General features: G+C 42.7%; 1 protein-coding gene across 2 annotated transcripts in view; it reads right to left on the reverse strand.

Annotated features, from left to right (window-relative positions):
• Positions 1 to 27,693, reverse strand: part of KCNH5 (potassium voltage-gated channel subfamily H member 5) — a 176,372-nt gene that overhangs the window by 148,017 nt on the left and 662 nt on the right. The window contains exons 2-4 of one of the 2 annotated variants that reach the window (XM_074583717.1): positions 14,268 to 14,391; positions 7,184 to 7,290; positions 2,556 to 2,684 (exon numbers count right to left, since the gene is read on the reverse strand). In XM_074583717.1, the coding sequence (XP_074439818.1) occupies positions 2,556 to 2,684; positions 7,184 to 7,290; positions 14,268 to 14,391 (360 nt within the window). Of the gene's footprint in view, positions 1 to 2,555; positions 2,685 to 7,183; positions 7,291 to 9,777; positions 9,874 to 14,267; positions 14,392 to 27,693 lie in introns of those variants that run through there. The other variant, XM_074583718.1, reaches the window with a different exon arrangement.

Raw genomic sequence — 27,693 nt, forward strand, 5'->3', positions numbered from 1 at the left:
CATAAGTAATAGACAGTAACTCATCTGCACCATAGTTACTTATGTATTATGTATTGCATGGTCCTGGCAGAATTTCTGAAGAAAAATCATTCTTTTAAAAAGAAAAAAAATAGCCCTTTCAATGACAAATCCCAGCACTCAACAGCAGTATTTTGCTGAAACGCTTTTTACCAAAGTTTAAAAACTCTCTACTAAATTGTAATGTATATGTTTACTAATCTCATAATTCAAAAAGAAAGTGGCCTGACAGCTTCTAAGCACATTGTAATGTTATCTGCAAGGACAATGAATTATGCATCTCTCATAGCACTACGTCTGACAAAACAATACTGATCCCAGGGCTGTGGGATCCCAGAGATCCACCCAGTTGATACACAGAGGGTAATGCAACAGTGCTGTTTTACCGCCCTTGTAGTAAGAGGGTGCAAATATTTGAATATGATTTTTTTATATGAAGAGTATAAAAGATGAGCTTTAATTTATGCAAAAGGAGAAGAAAAAATCAGGTCAATGGTTTGTAATTATGGAGCTTGCTGGACATTTTGATCAATTTTAAACAATGCTCTAATCAAAGCACCCTGAGCAAATTCTTAAGACTCCTATCATATGCCTTGAAGGCACTTGAGAGACGTGGCTGAACTGCCTTCTGCAGTGTTTTGGTTTGGTGTTTGTTTTTTTTTTTTCTGACTTTGACAGAAGTAAGTGCTCTTTAAATATGCAGTCAAACCTCTCTGGCTGCTGACGACAATATTTTGCAGTGTTCGTAGTTAATACCGGGCATTTTAACTAATGGTACCCTTCACTGGAGAACAGCAGTACACAAGTTGCGCACTTCACAGCTATTGCTCTTTCCCATAGGAACATATATTGTTCCTATAATGGATGCCAAATGTATTCTGCTCCTCCTCAGCCACGAGAGGGGGAGGGGGAGAGCTCAGCCACCCCAGCACATCCCTGCCTCTCCAGGGAAGGCAGCAGAGTACTCATCTCCCAGGCCGCGAATCCAAAGGAGGCAGCATTCATCATTTCTGCATTTTGGAGCCACCTTCAATACGTTTTCCCTGTCGTGCCGCAGCCACCCATTCCTCAGTGCAACTACATATTGCGGAAAGTGGGGCAGAGCTGGTGAAAGGGGGGAGTTTCGGGGGCTGGTTCCATGTGAGATACATCTTGGTACCCCCAGAAAGCATCAAATAGGAAATCCTACAAGAAGATCCTTGCAAAGGCCGGCTTTTTCCACGATGAGCTCCCACTGCATATTATATACACTGCAGCAAGGAGCCAGTCCCGTGCCTTCAAACCTCTACAATTAAAGTCCTTTCAATTAACTGGCATTTATCCTAAAAATGTCACATTATTTCCAGGCAGAATAATTCCGCATTATGGAGCTGAAAATGAAATAAAGGAGCATTTTCAGGTTGCTAACTAAATTGTAGTGGCAGTAAAGCTTACGACGGCTGAGAAGGTATTCCTGTATCAGGATCTTACACCTTTATGGATAATACTCTCTAGACAGAAAAGTTCTCATATTTGGTGTTAGCCCAAAGAGAGGCCTTTTGTTTTATTTTAAGCCTGCTTTAACAAATCTACTTTTCAGTTATCCAAACACATACAGTAAGTGTTATCTAGATCACAAGAAATTACTTTAAATCCTGTTTGCATTCAAACGACACCAAGTTTATTCTAAAGAAGACGGCTTAGAGCACACATGGATCTAGGTGAGAAATCAAGCCTTCTCCAAGCATGAAGAGAAAAATATAGCAAGAAGTTAATCATCAGAAGGCAGCTTCCAGGAGAAGATGGAATGTGGATGTTGTTGCGTAAATGCCCTTCTTTATGTTAAGTGCATTATTTTACCCAAAGCAATACACATGTGAACCTGACACAAGACAGACACGTCCTATCACCAAAGCAGAGACCACTGCTAGATCCTCTGCACCCTTCCTCACCAATTCTCTCTTGTGCAAGGCTGGAGGTCTGGCCATGGGTTGTTAGGTGATGAGAGCATGGCACATCTCGACAAACGCCATCACCAGCTGCAGTTAAATACCAAGTACAGTGCCCACTGCCGTGCAGTCACCATTGCTAGCCAGTAATAAAGGACCCAAATGGGCTGTTTCTTTTGCACTTCATCTCCAAGACTAAGAAAAGGAGGAAACACCAACATCTCAGCCTAAAGGAGCTGAAATTATTTCTTTTTGAAAAGAAGATACCAGTTCCTTACAAGAAGGGTCCCCCAAAACACAACATTAAAAAGACTCAAGCCTATGTAATTTTTAGCAAACGCCAGCTGTGGTAAAGAAGTAGTGAAATTACAAAGAGAAAGGAAGGCTTGTGACTCTGGCAAAACGTCGTTAGGGAATTTCCACTCATGCTGATTTATCTTTTATTTTTTAAGCAATAATTTAGAAGAGTGGCATTGAAACTCTGACAGGTCACAAAATATTTCCTGAATTAAAGACACAGATCACAGGCGTGACATGTTCCTGTCAGAGGGCTGAGTTCAAACCCGTACTTTATCACTTACAAAAAATAATAGTGTATCTCATACTTACCTTTTGTTGAATCATCTTCAATCGGTTGTTTGAACAAAGTGATATCCTTAAAAGTGCACAGGAACAAAACCACTTTTTCATGCTCATTTCTTATAGGTGCAATTTGCATGTAGAACCAAACTGGGGTTCCTGAAGCAAAGAAAAAGGTGATGTTGGACTGTGTTGTAGCACAAACTGTCCCCAGCCCATACACAGAATATTTCATCGTTTGTATGTTACTATAACACACATGTAGTTGAGGACCATAACTAGATAATTCCACGTCTTACAGATCTTTCAATTTTACCTCCCCAAAGGAAAACAACATGTTCCCATTTTTACAGATCCATTAAAATAGAGAAATGCTACCAATTTAATTAGCTGATAAGTAGAGACAGGAGGCTTTATAAATCTCCATTCAAAAATAAAATACATTACCCTTCCCTTCATGCTCTCATTTTTTCCCAGCAGGTCTCACAAACTTAGTGTCTGCAGGGTAGGAAGGTAAGAAAAAATGGATGGATGGTATCTTTGAATCCTTCTTTACATAGCATGGAGCCATCAAATCCAAAACTGATACTTCAACTTTGATGCTACTCCGTTATTTAAGAAGAGCTTAGGTAATCCAGACACAGAGTCTAAATGCCCTATCAGGACAAATCAGGAGATTCAATTTCCTTTTTGTGTCTCAGGTCATACCCTCCACCTCCTCATTGTCCTGCCCAGTGGAGCACTCTTGCAATGCAGTTATCTCTACTTAGCTTTTGAAAACAATATAAAATATTTTTCGAGTCCTACCACTCATCAAATAAACCACTGAAAAATGTCTGCAGTGTTGGAGTGGTTAGCACGGCTTTTGGTAAGTCCTCACACAGGGCTCCTGCAGGCGCTCAGGAGCTGAAACTGTTGTTTCCTCCTAGGCTGAAACGCACGTGGCACTCCCCCATGGACACGCAGGTCTGCTCTGTAAGGGGCGAAATCCTAAAAGACTTTAAGCCATTTGCTTAGAAACACCCTGTTCACCTGCAGGGACCTGAATGTCAGAGATGCTTTCCATCCGGCAAAGCTTCATGCCCACGGCTGTGTCCCCTCCCTCCCAAACTTGCACCTACACACACCGCACTATAAATGCCTTCACAGCCAGCTAATTACCTTTGGGATTTAATGTGCTTTCAGCCAGTTGACATAATGGCTTTTCTCCTGAGCTGCCTGAATGCCAGCCTGAGAGCTGACACATTGAGACAAGCCACTGGCCCACTGTTATCCCACGGGCACCACTGCCCCCCCCCCAGATCTCCTCTAATGCACCACGCTTGGGAGCTGTGCCAGGAACTGCAGGATAGATGCCCAGAGGGCAATGAAACACATTTGGACTAGGACTACTGTGGGGAAGGTTAAAATCCACAAGGGTTCATGACAAAATTCAGCATTGCTGAACTGGGATTAAACCAGTAACTCACTAGCAGTAAACTGGAGAAGTGGGAGAGATGGGGGATTGCTTTTTGTGGTAATTCCAAAGCCATTATGCTGATTACTTGATTATCTCAATTCCCAGTTGCTAACCCAAGATAAAAGACTCTTTTCATAACTTCTAAAACAGAGTGCTGCAGCTCTCTGGAGTAATACTGTACTTGCACTTATACCTGGCAACTCATCGGCACCCTTTGAAAAGCTCTGAAAGTAAGTAGGCAAAATAACCTGTACAACAGCACTGATAAAAATCAAAGACAGAGGCAAGGTACCTACTGCTGGAGAAGCAGCAATCTGGGCAAAAGCAGGCAAAGAGGTTTCCCGAGTATTATCATATATATATATATACACACACACATATGTGCATATACACATACATATGTATGCATGTGTGTGTGTGTATATATATATACACATACACACACACATATATGCATGCCTAACATGGTTGCTAAATATTTGGGTGGGTGGAGCTGAGGACTGTATGTGAGGGAATGCAGCAAAGCAGAAGAAAGTTGCTGCAAAGTTTCAGGCCTGAACCCGAAACCTGCTAGCTGGGTTAAAACGCCAAGGGGGCGTGTGAAGTCAGCAGTCGTGTGGATGCTGCCGGAGAGCATCAGTTCTTAAAGATCATCTCTGTGCCGAAGGAAAGAAGGATGGGAAAGCAACCTGAAAGATCTCAAAATCTCCCTCTGCCAAAAGAATAAAGGAATGGGTGAGAAAGAAATGGTTGTGCCACATAATCAAAAATGCACGGTACCTCTGGACCTACAGTTTAAAAGGAGGGTGCTGCTTCGACAGCACTGCAAGCTCCATGCAGAAGAGAAGCAATAGGCAAGGTCTCTGCAGGTGATAAACACAAGCCCTTCCACAGAGTAACTGCCTACATTTTGCAGAATTCATATATATGAATATGCAGAAGTATATTCATTCATACCAACAGATACCATTCTTTATCTCTTTATCTGCTCCAATATTCAGCCTGACGAATAAGAAGGATAAGCAGGCAGTTTCTTGAAGAACCTTCTTCTGCAAGGCTCAGAGTATGACAAACGGAAGCAAACCCTAGGCAAACCAGATGCTGAACTGGAGCCAAAAGGTGAGCCTATTAATCTTAGCCAAGATTAGCTCAATCTTAGCTCAAGAGGTTGAAGTTTTGGGCTTCGGGTGATGGAGAAGGAAGCTGAGAACAGATGTTATGGATGGGAACTGACTCAAGCCTGAGAAGAAATATGAGGACTTTTCCATAAAGTCCTTCTGTAATCCTGCATAACTTATGGAGAGTATAGGCTTGGAGATCTGAGCAAAGGTGAAGGTTTTTATTTAGGCAACTGTAGCTCAATAAATCTCTGAAGCATCATCAAGCTCCAGCAGGCAATCCACAAGCCAAAGCAAAAAGCGACTGGCTTGTTATAGGAAAGTCACCCAGAGAAGGCTTTTCTCTTTTTATGCTGAAATAAAATAGAAAGGTATTTAGTTCAGGACTGGCCCATGCTAGAGCAGGAGCTGCCAGCCCAGTTAATAAGAGAAACCAGGGTCAGGGAGAGCACCAGCTTTCTGGGATCATCTTTGGAAATCACATGGACAGTGCTGGGCACCACCACTTGCAAAGATACCCAGCACAAGCCTGTCCTGGGAAACTGCCCTAATGTGAGGGGACATCCAGGTGACCTGCACAGGAAATGGGCAGAGAAGCAAAAGATCTAGAGAACAGACACATCCACATGCTGAGGACCTGAAAAGAGGTCACTTGGACTCTCCAAAGCACTTGCAGAAACAGCCGTATTTCAGAGCCACTCTTGCTTCTCTTTTTAATTAAAGTGTTGGCTAAAATGCTTTGAAGCAGGCAGAACTGGAGAAATCTAAAGACATTTCCTACTGTTTAAGTGCACATACAGGAAGATTTAGTCTAAAAAGGGAAAGTGGAAATAAAGCATACAGCATGTGAGTTTGTTTCAAGAAGACGAGGTATCCAGGATGCTCTCTTCAATGTCCTGAGAGGTTTATGTGAGTTTGCAGAGAAATGGGGCAGTCAGGCACAGTTAGCTCTTTCTTGAGGCACACCATTACCTTCCCTCAGCCACAAAAAGCAGAGGAAACCTCTAGCCTCACCCCAGCAAGGTGCTCCATGCCAGCACTGAAGTCCACTCAGGGGGCAACGTCGCCTCAACTACTGGGCTCCAGGCAGCTGAACCAGGGGGAAAGCTCCCCAACCCCACAACAGCTGCATCCTTTACTGGAAAGCCAAACCGCAGAATGTATCTCCGTCAAGATTGCTCTTGGCTTGTGTGTGACATGGCCTCCAACCCAGTCAACTAGACTTGTTCTGCTCTGTGGAGAGGAACCAGCTTTTCTGGAGCACATTTCATCTGACAGTTTTGGCTTTCTACCTTGGGAAGATGGCCTGTGTCAGTGGAGGAGGCTGCTCATCTCCACTGACAACAGCAAGAATTTCAACCGCTAGCCCGGGAGAGATGTCCACACTGCACAAGCCCAGCGTGAGATCACACAACTGTGCGGGTTTTGCTTAGTATGTGCTAGAACGTTGATAAGCCCCCCGTATGTGTCAGGATAGAAAACGTGACTGGCTTGACTCACGGTTAAGATAAACTGAAGAAAAACTTGCCTAGTTCTGGCAACCTCCTGTAAAACCAATGCCACCAAGACGAAGGGACTTAGGTCCTACATCTCATTAAGTTACAAAATTCCCTGGTTTTCTAAATAAGCCTTGGGCTATGCAAAATTTTAGCACTCTCGCTAGAGCTCATATGTGTTGGTTTACACACCGCAGAGGCACTGCTGGGAGCATCCACTCACGGCAGCCAGGGTCCGGGTTCTCACTTGTGGAGACACGGGGGTGTTTCCTGAGGGATGTGGGGAACCCTCATTCAGGATTTCTTTTCACTTAACCCAGTCAGTTTCCCTTCAGGGAAACAATCCTCAAAACTAAATATATTTTGGAAAGAAGGAGACAGCAGGGAACAGCTATTCTTGGCAATCTGAAGACTCGTCCTGAAAAAAAAAGCTCTTTTCTTGAGCTGTGGCAACCAAAATACCCATTCCTTCTCCAAATCTTGCCCCAAATGTACCCATATGTCAAAGTGAAAATTTATTTTAGTCAATTATATACTTTAAATATGCACCATCACTCCCAACACTATACACAAATGTATACATACTGTTTTTCTTGTAGAGGAGAATTTCAAAGCAGTTTGACTCATAGTTGTCAAAAGTCTGTCTGACTTTTTCAATGGTCTTCTTGTCTGTCAGTTCACCATACATAAAACTGAAAAAGAAAAAATGTTTCTCTTTTTTCTAGTGAAGCATCAACTTTGTTACAGTCACTTTAAACCACGCCAGCATTGGAGATGCCATTAACTGTCATTTACCGAAGTTTAATTATGATTTACACTTCATTTAAATATTTAGAGTGTCCCAAGGAAACGTACAATAGTGAGTAACCATGACCACCTTTTTACTGTGAACAGCAGCAAATAAATCAATGTTTCATTAAGTGCTTTTCTGAGCATATCTTTAAGGATATATGGTTAGAAAAAGAGGTGATAGCCTATAAAACCATTATTGCCACAGCTGCAGGCCATGAGAATATTGCTGTCAAAACAGAGAAAACTGAACAAAACCTCTAAAACTTCCCAAATTTTGTTCAATCCTCTTGAAAAGGCTTCTGGAGAAGGAATCAAAACTACTACAGGTAAAGGCTGTTCGCTGAATCGATGGCTACAAATTTAATCTTGTCAAGATGCACCTGGGACAATAAGATAATCGGAATCCTTCTACTAAATATCAATTACAAAAGGAGGGAGGATTTAACCAATAAGAAGTGATGACTGTAATGCTCTTCAAATTCAGCACAGAAAGCAAGTGTATGAGTCGTCTCAGTGTAGCTACGTCTGCACTGCTACCAAACATAACCAAATTCACCCTCTTTTTCCTTATTGTATACTGCATTTCTTTAATACTTCAGTGAAAATACAAAAAAAAAAACCAACCAACACTAAAATGTTTTTGGAGACTCATCCCTCTCCAGACTGAGACTATAAAAATAAAATTTTAACTCTGCTATTTCTTGCCACTTGACCATCTCATCTTTGCATTCTTTTCCAGGTCAGACTTTCAGCTGGTGTAAGCAACCCCAACCCCCTGACCTTACTTTTGAAAGCCTTTGTAAGGAAACAGCCAGGCTTTTATTGTCATTCTTCCCAGGATTAAAAATAAGCGAAGACCACTCTGTGCAAATTCCCAATTACAGAACTGAAGGAAAATGGAACACGGGATAAAAGCTTTCAGACACTTGGATGAATATACTCTTAATTGATCAGATTTTTTTTTTTTTTTTGCATTTTCTTTGTTCACAAACAGTTTGAGCTCCAGCTGAAACCTACAACAGACAACCCTGAGAACATGAAAGAGAAAAGAAAAGCTATCAGTGCCTCTGTGGTTTCAATGCAGCTTCTCTTTTATTGATCAACAGACCTCCAAAGGTTCAATAAACATTTATTTTATGTCTACTCTTCTGAAAGAAACAATAAAACAGCATAGTGGTTAGTGACTCGGCAAGCATTAAAATACTCAATGAAGGCCAGACCATGAATCTTTTCTTTACACAGCCAAGCGAGGGAGGGGATGGGGCTGCTCCCAGAATAAGGTGCTGCCCAGCATGGGTGATGGAGGCAGACACGGGGCAGCAGAGTAAATACAACGTCCGTATGTCACGACTGGCGCTTCTTCACCAGCAACACAGGGAGAGCTATTGCTAATGACAGGTCATAATTGTTACCTTTGGGACAGCAATATAATGGAGATGCCACTATGACAACTGACGTCAGGAAATGGTTTTACTTAGCACAAGGCTCTCATTAAGGTACTGCTTATCATTAACATACACGGCCGTCTTTAGGAAATGCAAAACACAGCCTACTGCTCATTTTCAAATGACCTGCCTTTCTTTCCCGAGTTCAGCTGATAACCTTTTATAAGTTTATAGGTGAGATGACAACAAAAAGAATTTGACTTCATTTTTTTTTAAATCTATGCCTTTTTTAATGCACTGATGAGGTAAAGCAGATCGCTCTCCTGTTTGCAAGACAAAATAAGAGCTGCTAGTTTTCACACGGCCTGTTGTGCAACTAAATTATCTTTTTTGTTGTTTTCTTGAGATTTAAAACAATGTTTCTCTTAGTCCTGAAGGAAAAAATAACAGAAATTTGTTAAAGTGCATGACTTTACGGGGCTTATAACACAGAAAGTCATCATTAGTTAGTGTTAAAATGACAGCTCGTTGGCGTTCTGAGTGATGGACAATACCAGTTAGCACTGCTGAATACAATTGATCAACTTTATGTTTTAAATTAAAGGCAGCTTATTATTGCAGTAAACCTGTAATACCCAAACCTTACATTATTTTCACATATAAAGAGACATTTTAAAGGCTTGTGGAATAATAAAAACATTTTTCAGAAGGCGATTTTTAACAGCACCAAAGAAACCTCAAAGCCACTCGATGTGTAAGTTATATAAGATCTTTGCTTATCACAGGTTTAGTTTAATTTAGTCTGTCCTCTTTTGTACACATAGAGGGACTCCTACTTCTTCAGTCAATCACTCTGTCTTTTTCTGCCTCATGTTTCTTGTTATTTAGTGCTTGTCGAGTGCCTTCAGTGCAAACTGTACAAGACAGAAATATCAAAACCACCCTGCTACTGGGAATCTTACTACCTAGAAAATAGACTTATCAAAGAGAAACAAGACTTACTGAAATACTAAGAGAAAGGCACAATCTTAGATAATTTTCTCATCTCTGAAACAGACCACTTGTCATTTAAGATGCCTGGACTCCCGCCTGCCTTTGAAAGCATCCCTCGGTACAGAAAAGCCACATCTGAAGCGTTGTATCGTGCTCTTCTGTCCTTTGTCAGGATCCAGAGCAGTGGCATCAGAACAGCTCCAGGTCTGCAGTGCATGCCGGGGCGGTATTTAACAGCTGTTTGTGAGGAATTACCCAGGATCGAGGACAGGTGAAGCACAGAAGGTATATAATCCTGCATCCAATTTACAGCTCTGTTCATCCAAAAGGGTTGAATGAAAAGGCATCAATTACAAAAGACAAACATCTACCCGGAAGGAGCAGCAAATACAGACACACATCAACAGCTTCAAGACTTTGCACATTAAGGAGCAGGCACCATTTCTGAGGAGAAACGGTGCAGGTCCCTGGGTCCCACTGGCATGCTCAGCTAGGTTTCTTTGCACAGCTCTGGCAGCGCAGGGAGCCCTTCTCACGCACACAAAAATCAGGTCATGGAGGTGACATCCCAGTATCAAATCTAACCCTTTTCAAGTCCAGCCACACTGTATCCACTGTGCAAAATCCCGTTTCTTTGAACACGGTGGGAATTTTGCCGTTAGCTTCACTGGAGCCAGGATTTCACTCGCAGACTTTTTTTAGTCCCACTTGAAATAGCAGTAAATCAAAACAAGGGAGAGCAGAGACGCTGCAAGTGTTTCAGTGGAAAAGCTACCTGTAAACAACTGCTTCAGCAAGGAGATCCAATTCCCCTCCCTGTACAGCTGGCAGGCAACACACAAACAGCACCTAAGAGCAGGTTTCCTCTTTGAAAACAAAACCAGCAACCAGCTACTCCCAGCCAGGCACAAGGCTCTCAGGTGCAAGGAAGGGTAAGCAAACCAAAGCCTGGAGCAAATGCCAAGTGTAAAATGCCAGGGTAGGTCTACTAACCAGCCACTCAAAGGGTGCCTGCTCTTCTGAAGGCTTGCCAAGAATACGGAGTTTAACTGATAAGCAACAATATTTAGAAAACACTGATATTACTTGCAACGTTAAACTGGGGTTTAATGTTTTATAACTCTTTATTATTTCAATGTATTCATGAAGACGTACACTGTTATGACCATGGGCAACTGGGCATGAAACAAGAGGTTTTCCTGCGTGCTGGCTGCCCTGTCGGTGCACCTCCAGGCAGAGTTTTTTTGCGTGGCTAATTGAAGGTCAGAGGTGTCGCAATTGCAGATGCCCTCTTCCTCCTGGACTGTCAGCTCATTTTCGTTTGGCACAGCAATGCTTCAAGAGCACACAAGTTCTTTCACCTAAATATCCTGTGCATTTTAGCACTCACTCATACCAATTATTCTATATATCAGCCCCAGCCATACATGCAACTTCAGGTGAAATAACACACATTGATTCCCATTACGCAATATTCAAGTAGCCTCACCCCTACGTACCCTGGGCCTTTTATACACAGTCCATGAAACTGGGGAGACTGGCACTTGTACTGAGGTATTTCTAAGTGATTTTCCTGCCAATGGGCACATTGTTGCTGATTGCAAAGATGAGAGAAGTGCAAAACCAAAGGGATTACCAGTTTGTCACAGGACTAACTCATTGCCAGAGCTGGAACAAAAATCCCTCGCACCTCCAGTCCATCCACACCTCCCTGAGACCGCTGTCAGCCAAGACCACCTGAGACCAAATATCATGAGGATGTATGAGCTGCCCCAGTGTAGGGTATGGGGTGGGACAGACAGAAATAGGATATAGTGAATTCCTGCTGGACTACCCTGGAGAAAAGCATGGGTGAAAGCTGACTTGAAAGCACTATATCTTATAGGCAGGGGCAAACCTACCCAATACTGAGAAAGTATTTTTGTCCGTTATCATACTCATGATCAGTAACAATGACAATCATTGTTGGGGCTAGATTTACATTGTTTGTATCTGTGTTATTTTTCTTCGGTTGGATTTTTGGCACTAAAAAGCTGGAAAAACAGACCCTTCCAAAACCTACAATAAAGGTTTTGGAAGCACTCTTACCCCAGAGCGCTTGCCTTAGAATAGTAAAGCAAACATTATATATAAAGCAATTTTTATGTATTGTGTAATCTGGGCTTAACATAGCAAATGCCGACTGAGAGCCTCACTCCGAAAATAGTATAAATAATGACCCCACATATAAAAACACCTACAGTGACATTCTGCTGAACAGGCCTAAATAGGCACCATTGGCCTATTTTCCATTCTATTTTCCATTCTATACAGCTGCACAGCCCTTCATGAGAGAGCAGCTCCAAAGACATTGGTCTGGAAGGCACACGCTGCACGTCAGACCACGCTGAAAACCTCTCCAGCTCTCCTTTAACCTGCAGAGACTGGGCTGTCTCCTAAAAAGCAGGAAACATCACACTGCATATATAACTCCACCAGCTAAGACCCAGACACAAAACAAGTGCTGGCCATGCTTCGAGTGTAGAGAGGTCTCTCTAAAATCCAGATATGGATATACAGAATGATGATAAAAGGAAAAAAATAAATATATGTCTCTCTTTGCTACCAGTCTCATTTTCCACAATAATTCCTCCTTGAATTTGCATCTGTTCGATTCACCTGCAGGATCCACTTGCGTGCGATCAAAACAGGATCCTTACAAGCAGTAACTAGAACCCATCGCATTCACAAAAAGCGCTCAAAGGGAATAAACATTTTGGTCCCCTCAATATTTGAGGGACAGGGCAATCGTTCTCAGAGAGGTACTGCTAAACCTTCCCTTCCTCAACATTTTCCTACAATCCCATTCTATATCTGTAATTATTTTAGTGTGCACAGACTATAAAAGTGCTGGCTCACAGGAAACTTACACAGTTCAATATACAGGATAGCAGAGAGCAAAGGGGAAAGCATGTATGTATATCCAGACGGCTGCGATAAGGTTGTTTCTTTCAGCCCCACTGAGTATATTGACTCTGTTGCAACTGTGTGAATGAATATTTAATTTCAGCAGCACGTGCCCATCTCTTCCCTATTCCCTGTTAGAGGACACCTGGCTGCACAGAGCAACCCTGGACCCCCAAGGCTTCCTCCCCATTCTGGCAGATGAGAGCAGCGACCACACGTCAGCACGTGTTGCTTTTTGGAGTAAGCAACGACTGACATCCGAAGACAGGCTTGCTGCCTTCCCTGCTCCTGCCAGCTGAGGCATCAGACAGCGATCAGTGTCTGCCAGCACTCGCCTCCCAAAAATTATTGCTGTAGATATGTAGTCCCCTCCTCCCAGTGCCCTGGAGCTGGTCACTCCCCAAATGCACGAAGGGAAAACCTATGCAAACTTGTAATCTCACCCATTCCTTGTTGCCTCTGCCCCTGGTTTACTTTGCTCGCACACACACACACGCATTAGGGATTTAGTCTTTCCCCAAAGCATCTCTTTTTAAAGGATGCAGCAGACAAGGCACAGATGCATGTCTAACCATAAATCATAGCTGCCTGCTCCTGCAAGACCACCGACAAAAGGAAAAAGCCATAAAGCTGCAATACTCTGCGTAAATATATCATCAGCTTAATTGTCCTCTTGGGAATAAAGAGGCAGTTTGCACATTACTGTGCCCTCTGCACGTGTGTGTGTGTGTGTGTGTGTGTGTGCGCGCGCGCAATAATAGGGATCAACATGGGCTACAGAATAGCCCACTGCCTCCTGGCACAGTAACAGGAGAAATAATGAAAATCTAGTAAGAAAACCTTTGAAATATATTACCTAAAACCCCACTTTCTTTATTGGATCATTAGCTAGAGCACATTCATACTCATATTAGCCAGGATAAATTTCAAATGAGAGAAGAATAACGGCTAAATCCTCATAATATTTATCCCCTCTTTTGGGAGCACCTGTAGTTCATCCTCATTCACTGCTAAAACTTTTTAAAAGCTTTCCATCAAACAGTCTTTGTTGCTGCAGTGCAATGCAACCGCACGAAGATGACAGGAATTTCCAAACTGGGCAGATTGGACTTGTTTTCGAACCAGATTTGGCTGAAATATATTAAATTTGTAGATGTTCTAAATAAAATTTTAAAAAAAATAAACCATAACAACTGGAATTTAGCTTTGTTTTATTTAGGATTAAGTCTAACAGGATCCTAAACACTACTTCAGATTTATTAAAGGACTTAACATTGAGTATTTGAGTAATTTGTTAATCCTGGTGGAAACTAACCATTGATTTTACTGGAAGTTAGTCAACAGTGTGCTTAACTGAGTACACATGGTTAAGTGCTTTACCATGTCCTGGATAAGTTGTTGGTTTCATTCATTTAAAGCCTGTTTCGATACTTTAATTTCTGCAAAACAATGTTTTTCTTACACCAATCCTTCTTCCAAAACCTCATTGTTTTTCACAGCAGATTATAATTTTACGAATGCATCGAGTGGCAAGAGACAGACAGTGGGCATACCTGCAAGTGCTACTCTTCTGCATGACGTCAGCTCGATGATATCCAGAGAGTTTACAAAAACCGTCATTACTATAAACTACGGGCCAGTCCACAATCTGAGCATTTCCCAACAAAAAACTGGATTCTGAAAAGAGAAAGAGAAAAACAGAGAAAGGGCTGTTGTCAGTGGCAAAGTACACTGAAATCCTCTGTGTGTTACACAGCAGATGCAAAATTATTCATAATGGTGATTTCTATCATGACATTTCAGAGGGAGCTGAAATCAAAATGGGCATCAGAAAAGAAATCCTGATGCAACAGGATTACTCCTAGTAATGTAAGTAGCTTCTTGCACCCCCAAATACTGATATAAGCACCAACACTTTAACAACATAGAAAGGATTCATTTATTCACAACATCTGGGCAAGGTATGATGTTTTATTCTCATTTTATACATATCCTGAAATCAGCCTTAAATTAACTTGCAAACTGAGTTTTAAATGCCGACCTGTATGTGTGCCCAATGCCAATGATGACTTTCTTGCTTAAGACAAGTGTATTTTTCCTCCTGGCAGGTCCCAGTCTGTTTTGCAGGACACAGCCAGCATCCCTGGGACGAGGGACAGAGAGCGCCAGGAGCCGCTGGGGAGGGGCGAGATGTGGCCACCGCATCTCATGGTACGCCACAAGCCACATCACGCCTGGGAGGGCAGATAGCAGGTGACCCACATGGAAATTCGGCGTGATCGGGGAACTGACGAGTGCCAAAGGGACTTACACATTGAAATAACACAAAATGGGTATTGGATTTCAGTGGCAGTCTATTAAAAATGCAAATAGGTGGGTTTGGCTCACCCTAGTAACATGCATCCACTGCTGTAAATACAAAACATGGGCAGGGACTATTTCTAGGAGGCTGAACTCAGGTTTAAATATCGCGTCAGTCATTTGTTCTTTCAGTCAGTGCCTACAGTTTATACGCACGGACTGGCACCAACGCATTATGAGTTAGTCCTAAAATAGTTTTATTCACTAGTTTAGAAAGATTCTTCCATCCCTGCTTTTAGCAAAGCATTTCCAAGGAAGGAAATACCCATTTTGCTTAAACACAATGTTGTGGGATTTTATGTACATCGACACCGTAAACATTCCTAATTTGTTTCAGGAATAATATTCTTACTTAGTAGAGGTTCTCAAATTGTAGTCTGTGATGACCTTCAGAGTTTTCTTTATTGTTACTGTTAGTTTTCAATTTCATTTTGACGGCAGCTATGGAACTAACTGGTCCCATTCACTGATGCTAAAAAGCTATTAAAATATAACTATTAACAATCACTGCTGTACAGAAATTAGAGGAAATGTTCCTTTCAGCAGTTCTTGGGGGAAAAAAAAAAAATTTAAGGAGATTTTTACAAATTTTCCCTCGTAATAGCCAAAGAATGGTTATGGCAATTACTTACAGACATATACTCAGGTGCACACATTAATTTTCACATAAAAGTGATGCTGGGTTTGCATGAGCTACACGTGCCCTTCTCAGACTATTTATAACCGTGACTGGATTGTACATTATGCAAACATTATTCTGTTGAACAAGGAAAGTGTAACGAAAAAAAATACTGTTTCTTTCTTTTTTCTTTATAAGCATGAATTTGGAAATAAATAAACTGGAGATTATTGGATTTTCTATAGAAAAGCAGATTAAAAAATATTTAAAAGCCAACCAATGTGAGAAATAGAAGTCTAGGTTCTGTGAAATCTAACACTTTTAAACTCAAAGAATTTATTTGAATCCGTCTCACAAATATTCTTAAGCCGAAATGCCAACTTTAAAAATTTGCTTTCCTACCCAAAGGGAGATGTCCTTGGTACAAGCAGCAGGAGGCATGGAGTAACGCCTGAGCGTTACATAAAATCCCCCTGGCTTTCCGCAGCCCTTTCTGCACTGGGGACTCAGCCCAGCTTTCCTCAACACAGCGCAGAGAAGAACATGGGGGGCATCTTAAATCCCCGGAAACCAAAGGGTTTGCTGGAGCTCATCCCCTTGTATTGATGTCCCCCCCAACACCTTGCATCTTCTCCAGTTTGGCAAAGGGGAGACACCACCAGCCCCCTAAAACCACCAGGCTCCCCCTGTGGCAGCCGCCCTACCACCATGGCACCCCAGCAGCTGGAGAGGATGGGGGCGTAAGCAATTCTTAATTTCCCATCCCACAGGGAAACAACCAATATTGCAAGTCCTCTGGTTAGATTTGGAAAGAGATTTCTTTACAGGATTGTCTTTTGCCAAAGTTTTGCTCGCGTATCTAGACGCAATGGGCAGGACCTGGGTGATGAGAGACTGCAGTACCACACTCACTCGTGGATGCTGTGCACATCTGGGTGCTCCCCAGAGGACCACAGTCCAAAAGCAGATAACCCTGATTCCAAGCCTCCCTGTCCGACAGACATAATCTTGATTGTGTATTCCCCCCACGTAACTGTTTCAGGACACAGAGTACACAGCAGAAGATGCGTGTTGCAGCCAGCAGCCAATATACAGCATTTAATGTATGGATTTTGTACTTCTTTACACCTGAGGGTCTCAAAATACTTGATAGGGCATTCACTAAACTTATCAAACCCACCAAAAACTTGTGAGGGAAAAAAACATAAAGCCAAACTATTGACAGTTAAAAACAAAAATAAATCCCATAAAATTAGAAAAAATATACACTAGAAGTACCTTGGTAGATAGTAGTATTTGTAAGGTTAGATCAGATATATAGTATATATACTAGAAACCAGACCACATATTAGACTATGTTTTCTTTTGTCCACATGAATTTTCCTTTACTTAATTGACTTCTTTTTTACCCTTGTCTCCTAAGTAAATAAGGCTTATTCATCCATGCTCAGCACGTGAATATGTATGTGTGCGTCCCATTCCAACTGAAGAAAAATCTTGAATCAATGTTTGCATCTTGTTAGAGACCAATGAATTTCACTGCAGGCACAAAGCCATAGGAATCCATGTTTCATTAATGCCGCTGCTCAGTGAGCAGCTTGATAAAATTTAAGGAAGAACGGGTCAGCGTCTGACCCTTGGGTTTTATTGTGCACCTAAGTCTCAGCATCCACAGGACTCCATGCCTGCCCTACATTTTATCAGGAGTCACATTATTTTCTCCAACTAAGACACATATTAATTCTTCACTATTTCTACAATTTGTCCAGATCGAAACTCCAGGCAGATTTAACTTTATATTAGCTAGTCCACAGTCAGCTGTAAACATACCAACTGTATAGTGCATGACAGGACACTGACAGAACCTCTTTTTATTTGGCCATAATTTCTTAAAAATGCAGAGTTCAAAGGGACATGGAGGAGTTTTTGCTTTGAGTCCTCTGCTGTGACTCCCTGTATGTTCTCCAATATGTCTCCATTTTGGAGCCTAACCTTGGTCAACAACAGAGACTCCTTAGTAGAGAATACAACCTTAGGGTTTCTAGGGGTTTTGTGTAGTTGGAGAAGAGACTGCCTTATATCACATCATCACCACTAACCACTCATGAAAGTCCATTTCTGCAGTTACCTCCCCTGAGTTCAGGTCCTAACAGCCAGTCCTGGACTAAATCCATCTGCATGACTGATTTCCGTATTCCTACAACTCGATTATGTGGTTTCCTTGCTAAGAAAGGTCTATCACAGTTGTGTCATGTCTTGGGTTAAGATTTCCATTTGTCTGACTACAGCAAATCCCACTCTGTTCAATTTCCAGCTGGCTGCTAGAAGCTGATGTAAGAGACAAGGGCTGGAGAAACCTCCTTTCCTCTCCATCTCTGGTTGCCATAGGGCAGCCTAACACCAAAGGCGAACCTGTTCCCCACCAAACACAACTGGCTGTGTGTTCCTCCTGGCCTCCTTTGCCAGCAGCTCCAAAGCAATGACCCTCAGCCGAGGGTACCTTGATGTCCCGCTGTGCTCTGCTGCGGTGACTCTGTGGTGAAGTCCCATAGCAGCCTCTTAGCACAAGCCAAGTCTTCATTCAAGCAGGTCAGGTATAGCAAAAGACAAGTGGGCTACAGACCTGCCTACAGGCTGCCAACTGACTTGCTCCTTTCTGAGGTACATCCATACTCATTGCATGCAGGAGGGAGGAAAGGCACCCAGATCACAGGTGTTCACCCGATGGCAGCCCAAGGACATGCCCTGCCAGCGTTGCTGCAGGCGAGCACTGAGTGCACCTCCATCGTCACAAGCCAGGTTCACTCCTGGTCCTCCCCTTCCCCTGATGGCCCACACTCCATGTTGGTTAGTTCATGCCAAAGGACTTTTTTGGAGTGAGCCAAAGGACTTTTACACAATCAGTCTTTTCTAAAGCATGGGCATGAGCCCTGCTATGCCACCTGTGAAGGACCAACCGCCCAGGGCAGATGCCTTCTGCAAGACAGACCCAGGCTCGGACTCCCTTCATGGGAGAGGCAAGCTCTCCTTGCCTGTTCTAGCCTTCAACAGATAAGACTGGTAGTTCGCGCCGTCTTCAGAAGAAAAAGAAAAGGAGCCAACAAAAGATCTGCAAATTATAGGGTGATGAGCACAGCAAGGACACTAGCACTGGGATCTCCACAGCTGTCTTCCTGTTGGATTCAACATACAAGAGCTACGTTCTTCAAGCTAGTTTTTTTAAAGAACATACTATATTGGAGGTATTCTCAAGGATAAGTATTTCTTAACAGAGTTTATCTGCTAATAACTGGACAAAACCAAACTGAGCCACTACACCTACACCAGAACACCTGAATTTACTCAGTTTTTAGGTACACCATGACTTCACTGAAAGAATAGTATCACAACAGGGATTATTAAGGATAGCCAAAGTTACAGATGGCAATGCATAAATCCAGATTGCAGTAAGACACAATGCATAAATCCAGATCGCAGTAAGACACTGGTAACTAAAACTTGCGCAATATCTGTGCTGTGGCCCAGAAAGGGAAGTCTTCTCTCTCCATGTACAGCAGCACCCTGTCTCAGGAGTATTTTACTATGGAGGTGGGGAACTTCTTCCCTGGTCTACTAGGCACTGGCCATTGCTGAAAGCGGGACGGTAAATCTGACAGACCAATGGTCTGATCCAGTATAGGAAACTCTGTGCAACTGTGATCCAGATTACCACGTGGTGGTATCCCATATTCTGAAAACATTAACGTGCAGCTAACTTCAAAACTCGCATGATGATTAGCCTGAAAAGTCTGGTAACGCATTCATCCTTGCTTGGATTTCTCCAATGCACTGAAAATGCATTTCCACTTCCCATTTCCTTAGAGATAAAAGTCAATTTTTATTATTTCTAAGATTGTCTTGATGTCATTGCCTCCACCAATCATTTTTTCCACCCATCCCCCTTTCTCATATATTGTAGAGAACCCAAATCTGTAGGTTACATAAGTTCTTTGACTAAACACATCACAACACCAGCGTCTGTCTATAAGAGTGCAGGGAAGCAGGACTCAGCCAGCAGACTCGCCTGCCTCGGAGTTCCTAGATTCCTCTTAGGAAGTCAGCAGGCTTTTTATTAGTTAATATAACTCTCCTATTTACAAGGTTTAATACCAATGGCAAGGAACTGGGGTATTAGAGGCATTCAGTTAGCAAAATTTCAGGTTGGAAAACACAATTGAGGAAAACAATTGTTAAAGGCACTGTATTTGCTGTTGCTGCACTTCTATTTTGTAAAAAGGCTCTTTTGTACAAAGACAGCCTATGCTGTAGAGCAGCAAGCCTTTAATCTTACTCTATCTTTCAGCAGCTAATACTCAACGCAGTGCTGAGCCTTGTTTTGTTTAAAAAAAAAAAAAAAAAGAGACCACAGTGTGCAAGCAATGTTTTTTTTAACCAACAAAATGCCCAAAGCAGTGTAAAATTCACGTTATGTAATCACAGGAGAGCAAGAACAGCTAAATCATTCCAGGAGATATGCTTAGCCAAGTGAGAAACGTTGTCTCTAATCATCTTTTCTCAAGAATGCTTGGGTACCACTTGTAACCAAAATTGGTTAAATCACCATTTCAGAATTCCATCTCATCCCAAGAAAACAGGAAATTAATCTTTTTAGAAAAGCCACCATTGAAAAGATTTTTTTTTAAAAAATGAAGCAGTAGCAGAACACGAATAATAATAATCACTATATAATAAAAAGAAGCAATGTTTCCATCTAGGAACTCCTAACTCAAGCAACTTTACACAGAGGTGTCCTTCAGAATTACCACCCTTACACTGCAGAGCAAATGCAGCCTGGATTTGACAGGCTCTGTGAAACGTCTGGAATTTGCCTTTTTTGCTAATGGTGTCTCATAAAAGCCCCAAACCACTTAAACTGCTGTCAGCTGACTCTCCTTATAGGACTCTCTCTACATAGGGTCAGCATATTGCTGCAGTCTTGTTTAGACCATCTCAGAAAACTCGTGGGGTTTCTCTGTGGGGGGATGTGTGTGTGTCGGGGCGGGGGTCCTAAAACATGTTCTCATTTTTTTAATTTTCTTTTAGCTCTCCCGAGCAAGTCTTGGCCCCGATAACACATATTTCCAGTGGTGGTGTTTACAGTAACTCCAACCACATGCCCAAGAGGTACCGCATCCCCACAGAATACAACAGCAAATCCTAAAGCCTTTTTTGGAGGGCACGGCCCTCTGAAATCAGCCTCAATGGGCACCAACATCCCTCCAGCTCTGGGGGCGGCTGCAGAGAAACCGCCGTTGCTTGAAGCAGCAACCTCCACCAGCACTTTGTACTCCTTCCTATAAAACCACATTGCTGTTTTCTAACAAAGCTATTATTTCCCCGGTGTCTTTAAAGCATGCAAAACATCAGTGTCATTCAATTTATCCAGCACATTAAGCGTTGCTTGCCTGAAAAAAAATCTCTCAAAGGACTAACTCTTTACGTCACCTTTCTGTGCCAGCGTTGTTTTTATTTAACACTCATAATATGAAAATGCAAAGAGACCTAATCCAGAGCAAGATGCCACCATACTGACTATGCTAAAATGATCTATTTCCTGCCCCAAATAAATGCTCCTCAAACAAAACAAAGGACAAATAATACAGTATTGGCTGAAATATTAAATCCACGTGTAAGTCACTTAGCTGGGAACAGAGCAGCTTTCAGCAATTTAGCAAGCGAGCTCAAGAAGAAAGATTAGAATCTGCCTTCTGAAAACTTAAAAAATTAATCATTCTGAATGTGAAAGCCCACAAACAGTGCGGTCCCCTGCCTTTTTTGCGGACCAACTTCACCGACCCTGGGAAGAGTAAGGACAAGACAGTGTCCCTGAGCTGCCTGTGAAATGACGTTTCATACAATTCTAATCACGAGTTCTCCCCACACATTCATTTATCCTAGAGTTAAACTAATCCTCACCTATCCCGGTTATCTTCTAAATGCCACCACTGAATCTGTTCTCTATTAAATTATGCAGAACACAACATAGATGTAGCAAGACTAAATTTAAACTGGAGCACACTGTAGCTCTCACTCAAGGCACACAGGCACCCTCAGGGAGCAAACCAAAAAATCAGATTTCTAGCTTTATACAAACGAGAGTGCTTGCTTCACGTTCCCAGATGAGAAAATTGTGGTAACAGTAGTTGTTCAAACACGGGAGCTCCTCTTGCAAACAAAGCTAGTCCTGGATGCAGTTTCACAGAGCCTGGCTGCGTCTCAGAAAACCTGTTTTGGCAGAGAATGGTCCGCCTCTCCCGTGCTCCCCACTTTGTGCAAGTGGCTGAAGCAAAACTATCAACAGGACAGATCCCAGGCAGCAGCGAGGTGCTGCTTCAGGTGCGTCTCCCAAGGGGTTATTCGGAAGCCAGCAGCCGGACTCCCTCCCGCTGCCGCGTGCGGGTGCAGGATCGGGCCCTGGCTGTCTGGGGTACCCAGCGCTTGGCATTTAAAATAGCCAGTCGCTGAGTGTGCTGTTTAAACAAGTATCAGACTTACTTACTTTTTTTTTTTTTTTGAAAAACAGTTCATCAAAGTTCTAACTCCAAAATCTTCTTCTATTAATTTTATCAAACTGAAAAATATTATTCCCCTAGCTTTCCAGATGGACAACTTAAAATCCCGGTTAACCACTGAACAGTACCTTGTTAAACAAGCTAATTAAATGTATTTCCACAGCTCACTTAACTTCCTGACATTATTCTTTGGCTGTATACTCCTTCCAACAGCAATAAAAAAAAATAAAAATGGATGTTTGCTCAAAAAAAAAAAAAAAAAAAAATCAATAATTCCGGTTTTCCCTTCTCTCTCAGATTTAAACATTAACCTGTGAACGCAACAGCTCTTGCAGTGACCTCTTGTGGCAAGCGCTCAGCAGCGCTCAAGCCTCCCCCAGAAGAGAACAACGTCTCTCCCACCGCCCCATCCCACCGCCAGCCGGACGCACAGAAAGAAATATTAGAAAGAGAAGACCCACAATTTATAAGGCAGCTCATCAGACCTCAAGGAAACCAGCTATTCCTTTAGCTAGCGACACGGGATTATTTGGGTTTCTGAATTAATACAATGGTACAGAGCCGTCACAATCTTTTTTTTTTTTAAATAAACCACATATAAAATAAAAAATTTTAGTCCGTTTAGACCCCCAATTTCAGCAGCATTCGGACATGCTTAATCTTTCAGCATTCAGCAACCCAACTTGAAAAGTAAAGGAAGTGGGGCACTTGCAAGTGAAAACTCCTCGCAAATGTCATCTAGCAATGCTTCTCAGTGTAAAAGTCCACTTTGCACTGATTTACATATCAGCAGGCCCCCTGCAGTCATAGAAATGGCAAAAGGAACCCTGTGCCCTTGAATGCCACAGAAAGCCTTAATGACATAAGCGCCTCGGTCGTCCCTTCACTAACTTCCCCACAGTCAACTCAACTGGAGGATGGAAACTTTCACCCCACAGTCTACAGTGTCTCTATGTAGAGATTTAGGGAACTGCTGAGGTCCGCATTTTTTTTGGAGGATCCCCCATGACAGACATCCTGTAAACTTGAAGTAACTTGCTTTAAAGAACTTTCTCTCTGCAGCGTGTGTAACTTAATTTGGATCAGATGAAAATGCAGCCTGTTTTAATTTAGTGAAGAGAAGCTTATATGTATCATGTCCCATGAGAACAATAATGTTTTGTTACCCTGCCTGTAAGACATCAGGTACACCACATGGGCTAGTAAGGACAGGAGAAACAATAAACACTTATTTTATCTAATATAAATGTGTAATAAGAATGAAAAGCTTTCTTAGCGCTACAGATGTGGCACTCACTTCCCTCCCCCTTCCTGGGTAACCTGCCTTGACAGTCACCTGTAAACAGGGCTGATCCTTTCACCCATCAAAGTCACAGGGACCCAGCAGGGCGCAAAGCTCTGTCTGATGGAACTGTGTTGTAGGAATGCAGCACAAAGCTGAAAAAGGCCCGGAATTAAATGCTAGCTTCATTAAAGCTCAGGGTAAAATTCCCATGTAAGCCTTACAGAGCCGAGATTTCAGCCCAAGTGCCAAAATACATTTGTGAAAGACCCGAAAGACCCATTTTCCCGACGAAGCTTCTAAGAGTTATTGCAACAGAAACAATAACCAATAATGATGACTCTCATCATATAGATAAGACTATACATAGTCTTTTACTAAATTAAGACCCTCTTCCAGACTGTTAGCGCTCTTTATTGCATATTGCCGCAAAGTCCCAGAGTTAACCTTTTCCCAAACTCATCCTCTACCATAAAAGTAAATTATGCTATTAACATAGGCTTAATGCTTTTGCCACTAGAATATGTGAAGGGTGAAGATGGACAGGCAAGACAGACACATTTCTCTGCCCCTGTGTGCGTGGCTCAGCTCGCTGGATCCCTCTGCACACCAGCCAGGGCCACAAGCCCAGCCCTGCTCTCGAGACTTGCCCAATTCTGTACCCGTTGCACCTCCATGATGCTGAGCCGAGGTCAGTATCAGCGGGAGCTCCGAGTGCACTGAAGAAGCAACCAATAGTATTAGTAATAACGGGCACAGACTGCTGAGAACATCTTAGGAGAGAACATTGCCCTAAGGCAGGCCCTTATTAAAAGTCCGAAATACTAATGGCAGTAAAAGGCAGGCACCTTAATGTGATTTAACCCAGTGCTCTCACAAAACACCACTTCTTTCAGCTCAGCAAAACACCTGGTGTTCTTAAGTTCCAGGGCACAGTCAAGGCTGTAGCGGGATCGTATCAGTCTTTGTGAGCCTCAGATAAGACCTTTACTCGATGTATTTTCACTGTACTTTAAAAGAAAAAAAGATTGCGGAGAGCACACTGAGATTACCCTGAAGACAGGCCTGTGTGTCCTCAGGGCTTGTCCCTTTTTACCAACTGCAGCAGCTGGTCTAAAGACAGACCCTGCATCTCCCCATAGACTTTGTCTCGCCTCGAGTGCAGCACGGCTGCAGTGCGGACAAAGAACTCGCAAAGCATCTTGAGGGACACTATCCACCACAAAATGCTTGGGGAACCACCTGCAACCTGATGCTGTCCAAAAAGCAAAGTACGCTGCTGCTCTAAAACACTTCACAAGCTCCAACGTGTAAAGTTGCCTCCAAAAGGGAGGTTCCCCAGGCAGAGGGACACCGCGCGGCCCCTCGCATCGCTTTGACAGTTGCTCCATCTTTCCCAAACAGGTTGGGGAGGTGAACATCCAGCACAGCAGCCCAGAAATCCCACCCCGCCATGCAGAGGACAGAAGAGCCGCAGCCACCCCATTCCTTTCTGCACAGATCTTTGATGGTTTGCTCACAACCAACTCGCTGAGAGCACTTCTCTCACGATTTTAACCTAATTTGTAGCAAAAGCTGAGATGAAAAGGAAAAACAGAAAATGCGTAAATAATGCTGAAAAGTGAATACATGATTGCTTTTAACGCCAGGCTGGCCTCCACACTAAGTCTGCATGCCATTTTCCCACTACGTCAGTTCTGACTTCCCGCATTTTAAAATTATTGCAAGTTTGTCTATAAATTTTGTTATTCAGATCCCTCTCTGGCAACTCTGAGTAATTTGTCTCCACTTACATTTCAGTTTGAAATCATTGCTTCTATTTCACCTGAAGAAGAGCCTATCTGCCGAAATACCCGTCTAATTTTTTCCAGCCATACCTGTTGCTTAACAGAAGATATTAACTCTATCTACAAACCATCTCCTGGTTGTTAAGAAAAGATTTATGGTCAAGAAGTGCAATGGGATTGCCGAAGTGTGAGAAATCTCAAAACAGAGTTTTCTCTAACCAGGAAAGGTGATCAAAGGGCTTTTTTTGAGCATTAAAACCCACTATCAGTCTTTCCTTCATCCCGTTCCTCAACTTGTCAGTGAAAAATCTCTTGGAAATTGGTGAATCCAAGTATTAAAACACATCACACAGAGAGCAGACCAAATCCTTGCCTTCTACCAAGCACTGGCAGGAGACACTTGAACCAGATTTGCTCTATTGGATACCGTTATGTTCGGATTAAACAGTGCTGAATCCAATGAAAATTACTATTTCTATAAAGGACAAATAAGGTTATGTCCTGGATGACAAAAATAAGAACTAAATCATGTTCAAGGGCACAACACTGACCACTTACATGCGTTAGAAACAAATTCCCAATCCACTTGTGCTTTGCTGTCCAATGGGGCAGACTTATCTCTGTAGCATCATGCTTAGGCATCATCAGTGGCAGAGACAAAGCAGAATGAATGACCAGACCAGCATGATTTATGCTCCCAAATTAGACCAGGTTAAAAACTGGAGAGGGATACGTGCTTTTAAAGTATAATGTTCAAAAGCCTTCTGAGCTTTTTCAGTTTTTGACATCTCAAAGCTCTCCTGAGCTTTCACCAGGGAGGACATGTGATTTAATCAGAGCGTGACACAAAAGCACGGCAATCCCAAACCGTGTTCCCAGCTCTGCCACCAACTTGCCCATGACCTCGGGAGAAGAACGGTGCCACCCCGAGCCCCTGTTTATGCCACAGTTCTACGAACAGGTTAGGAATGCCTCTGTGTGTCTTCTTCCACAAGGAGCCGCAAAGTGTAATTAAATTCCACCCAGCGCTTTGAAATTGTCAGAGGGAAAGTGCTATATAAGCCCCTATTAATTAAGCTTGCATTTAATATTCTGCTAAATAAATACACTATTGTGGGAAACTAGCTCTTAGTGATTGTGCAGCTACAGAGCTTGACACAGAGTCATCTGCCGAACACAGAACAACCTGAGAGGGAGAAACCCCCCCCAAAAGGATCAATGGCTTAATACAAGGCTGGCATTTTAACATACAACATTTTAAAACAAATTCTAGATCCTCATCCCACTCCTGCTCCTGGCAAAGTCAATGAATCACTAATCCACTACCTGCCATCAAAATCAACTTCAAGCCAGCACAGCAGACCACGTTAGTATAAATGTGAGGCAAATCCAGAACCGTGAAATGGAAAGGTGGAAGGGAACACTTTTCAGCAGGACTTCACATCACATTACTGTCTTGATTAATAATACATATGGCAGCTTTTCTCAATGCTCTTCCTTGCCCACCTTTCCCATTCATGTCCCCAGATGCACACTGGCACAGCAGTGCTTTGGTACGGCAGGGTCGTCCCAAACTTGGGCTGTCCAAGGAGATACCTTTTAGTAGATGCAAAGTCGAGGTCTCCATTTGTGCAAACACTCATATGCTTCAGTAGCTATGTGCCAGTGCAAAGACTACGTAAAAAAGGAATGTAACTACCAGAAGACTTGCCTAAAGCAGCACCTACATTAATACACCTAGAGAGATGGTCTGCAACCACATCTTAACTTCAATGGAGCTGTATACAGTACAGTGCTTTGCACTGGATGAAAGGGTAAAATTAACTCCAGCATCAAGGAATAATTTGATGGCCATGGGGTCCTGAACCAGTCCTGTAAACATTCACCTAACCGAGGAGCTGTAGATGAGCAAATTGCAGACAGTTCTTTACAAATCTGCTCAGCCACAAGATTACCATCATCCAAATCACAGTCACTCCCTCATCCTCTTTCCCCGTACCGTACCTTTGCCACAGATTTTAAAGTGTCACAGAATTGCAAAGACTTTGAAACGCTGAATGACAACAGTTGCAAACCCAATTATTAGAGAAACTAAAGAACAAGAAGGAAAAAAAAAAATGACCCGACGAGTGGAGGGGATAAGAGGATACTAGAAATGAAAATGATGACTACTTATTTTCAGAAGCAGCTCACCAAATAAAAAAAAAAAAAAAAAAATCTACAAATTCACAGCGCCGGTAACGATGTAAGAAGTGGTGAAGGGGACCGGGCAAAGACCGCGGAGGGCAGCCTGCAGCGGAGTCCGGCGGGGCACAGCAGCCCCTCACCGCGGGCAGACCCCGTTCCTTGAAGGCGCCGCTTTGGCACAGACCCACCAGC

Source organism: Larus michahellis, chromosome 4, assembly GCF_964199755.1.
Source record: "Larus michahellis chromosome 4, bLarMic1.1, whole genome shotgun sequence".
NCBI lineage: Eukaryota > Metazoa > Chordata > Aves > Charadriiformes > Laridae > Larus > Larus michahellis.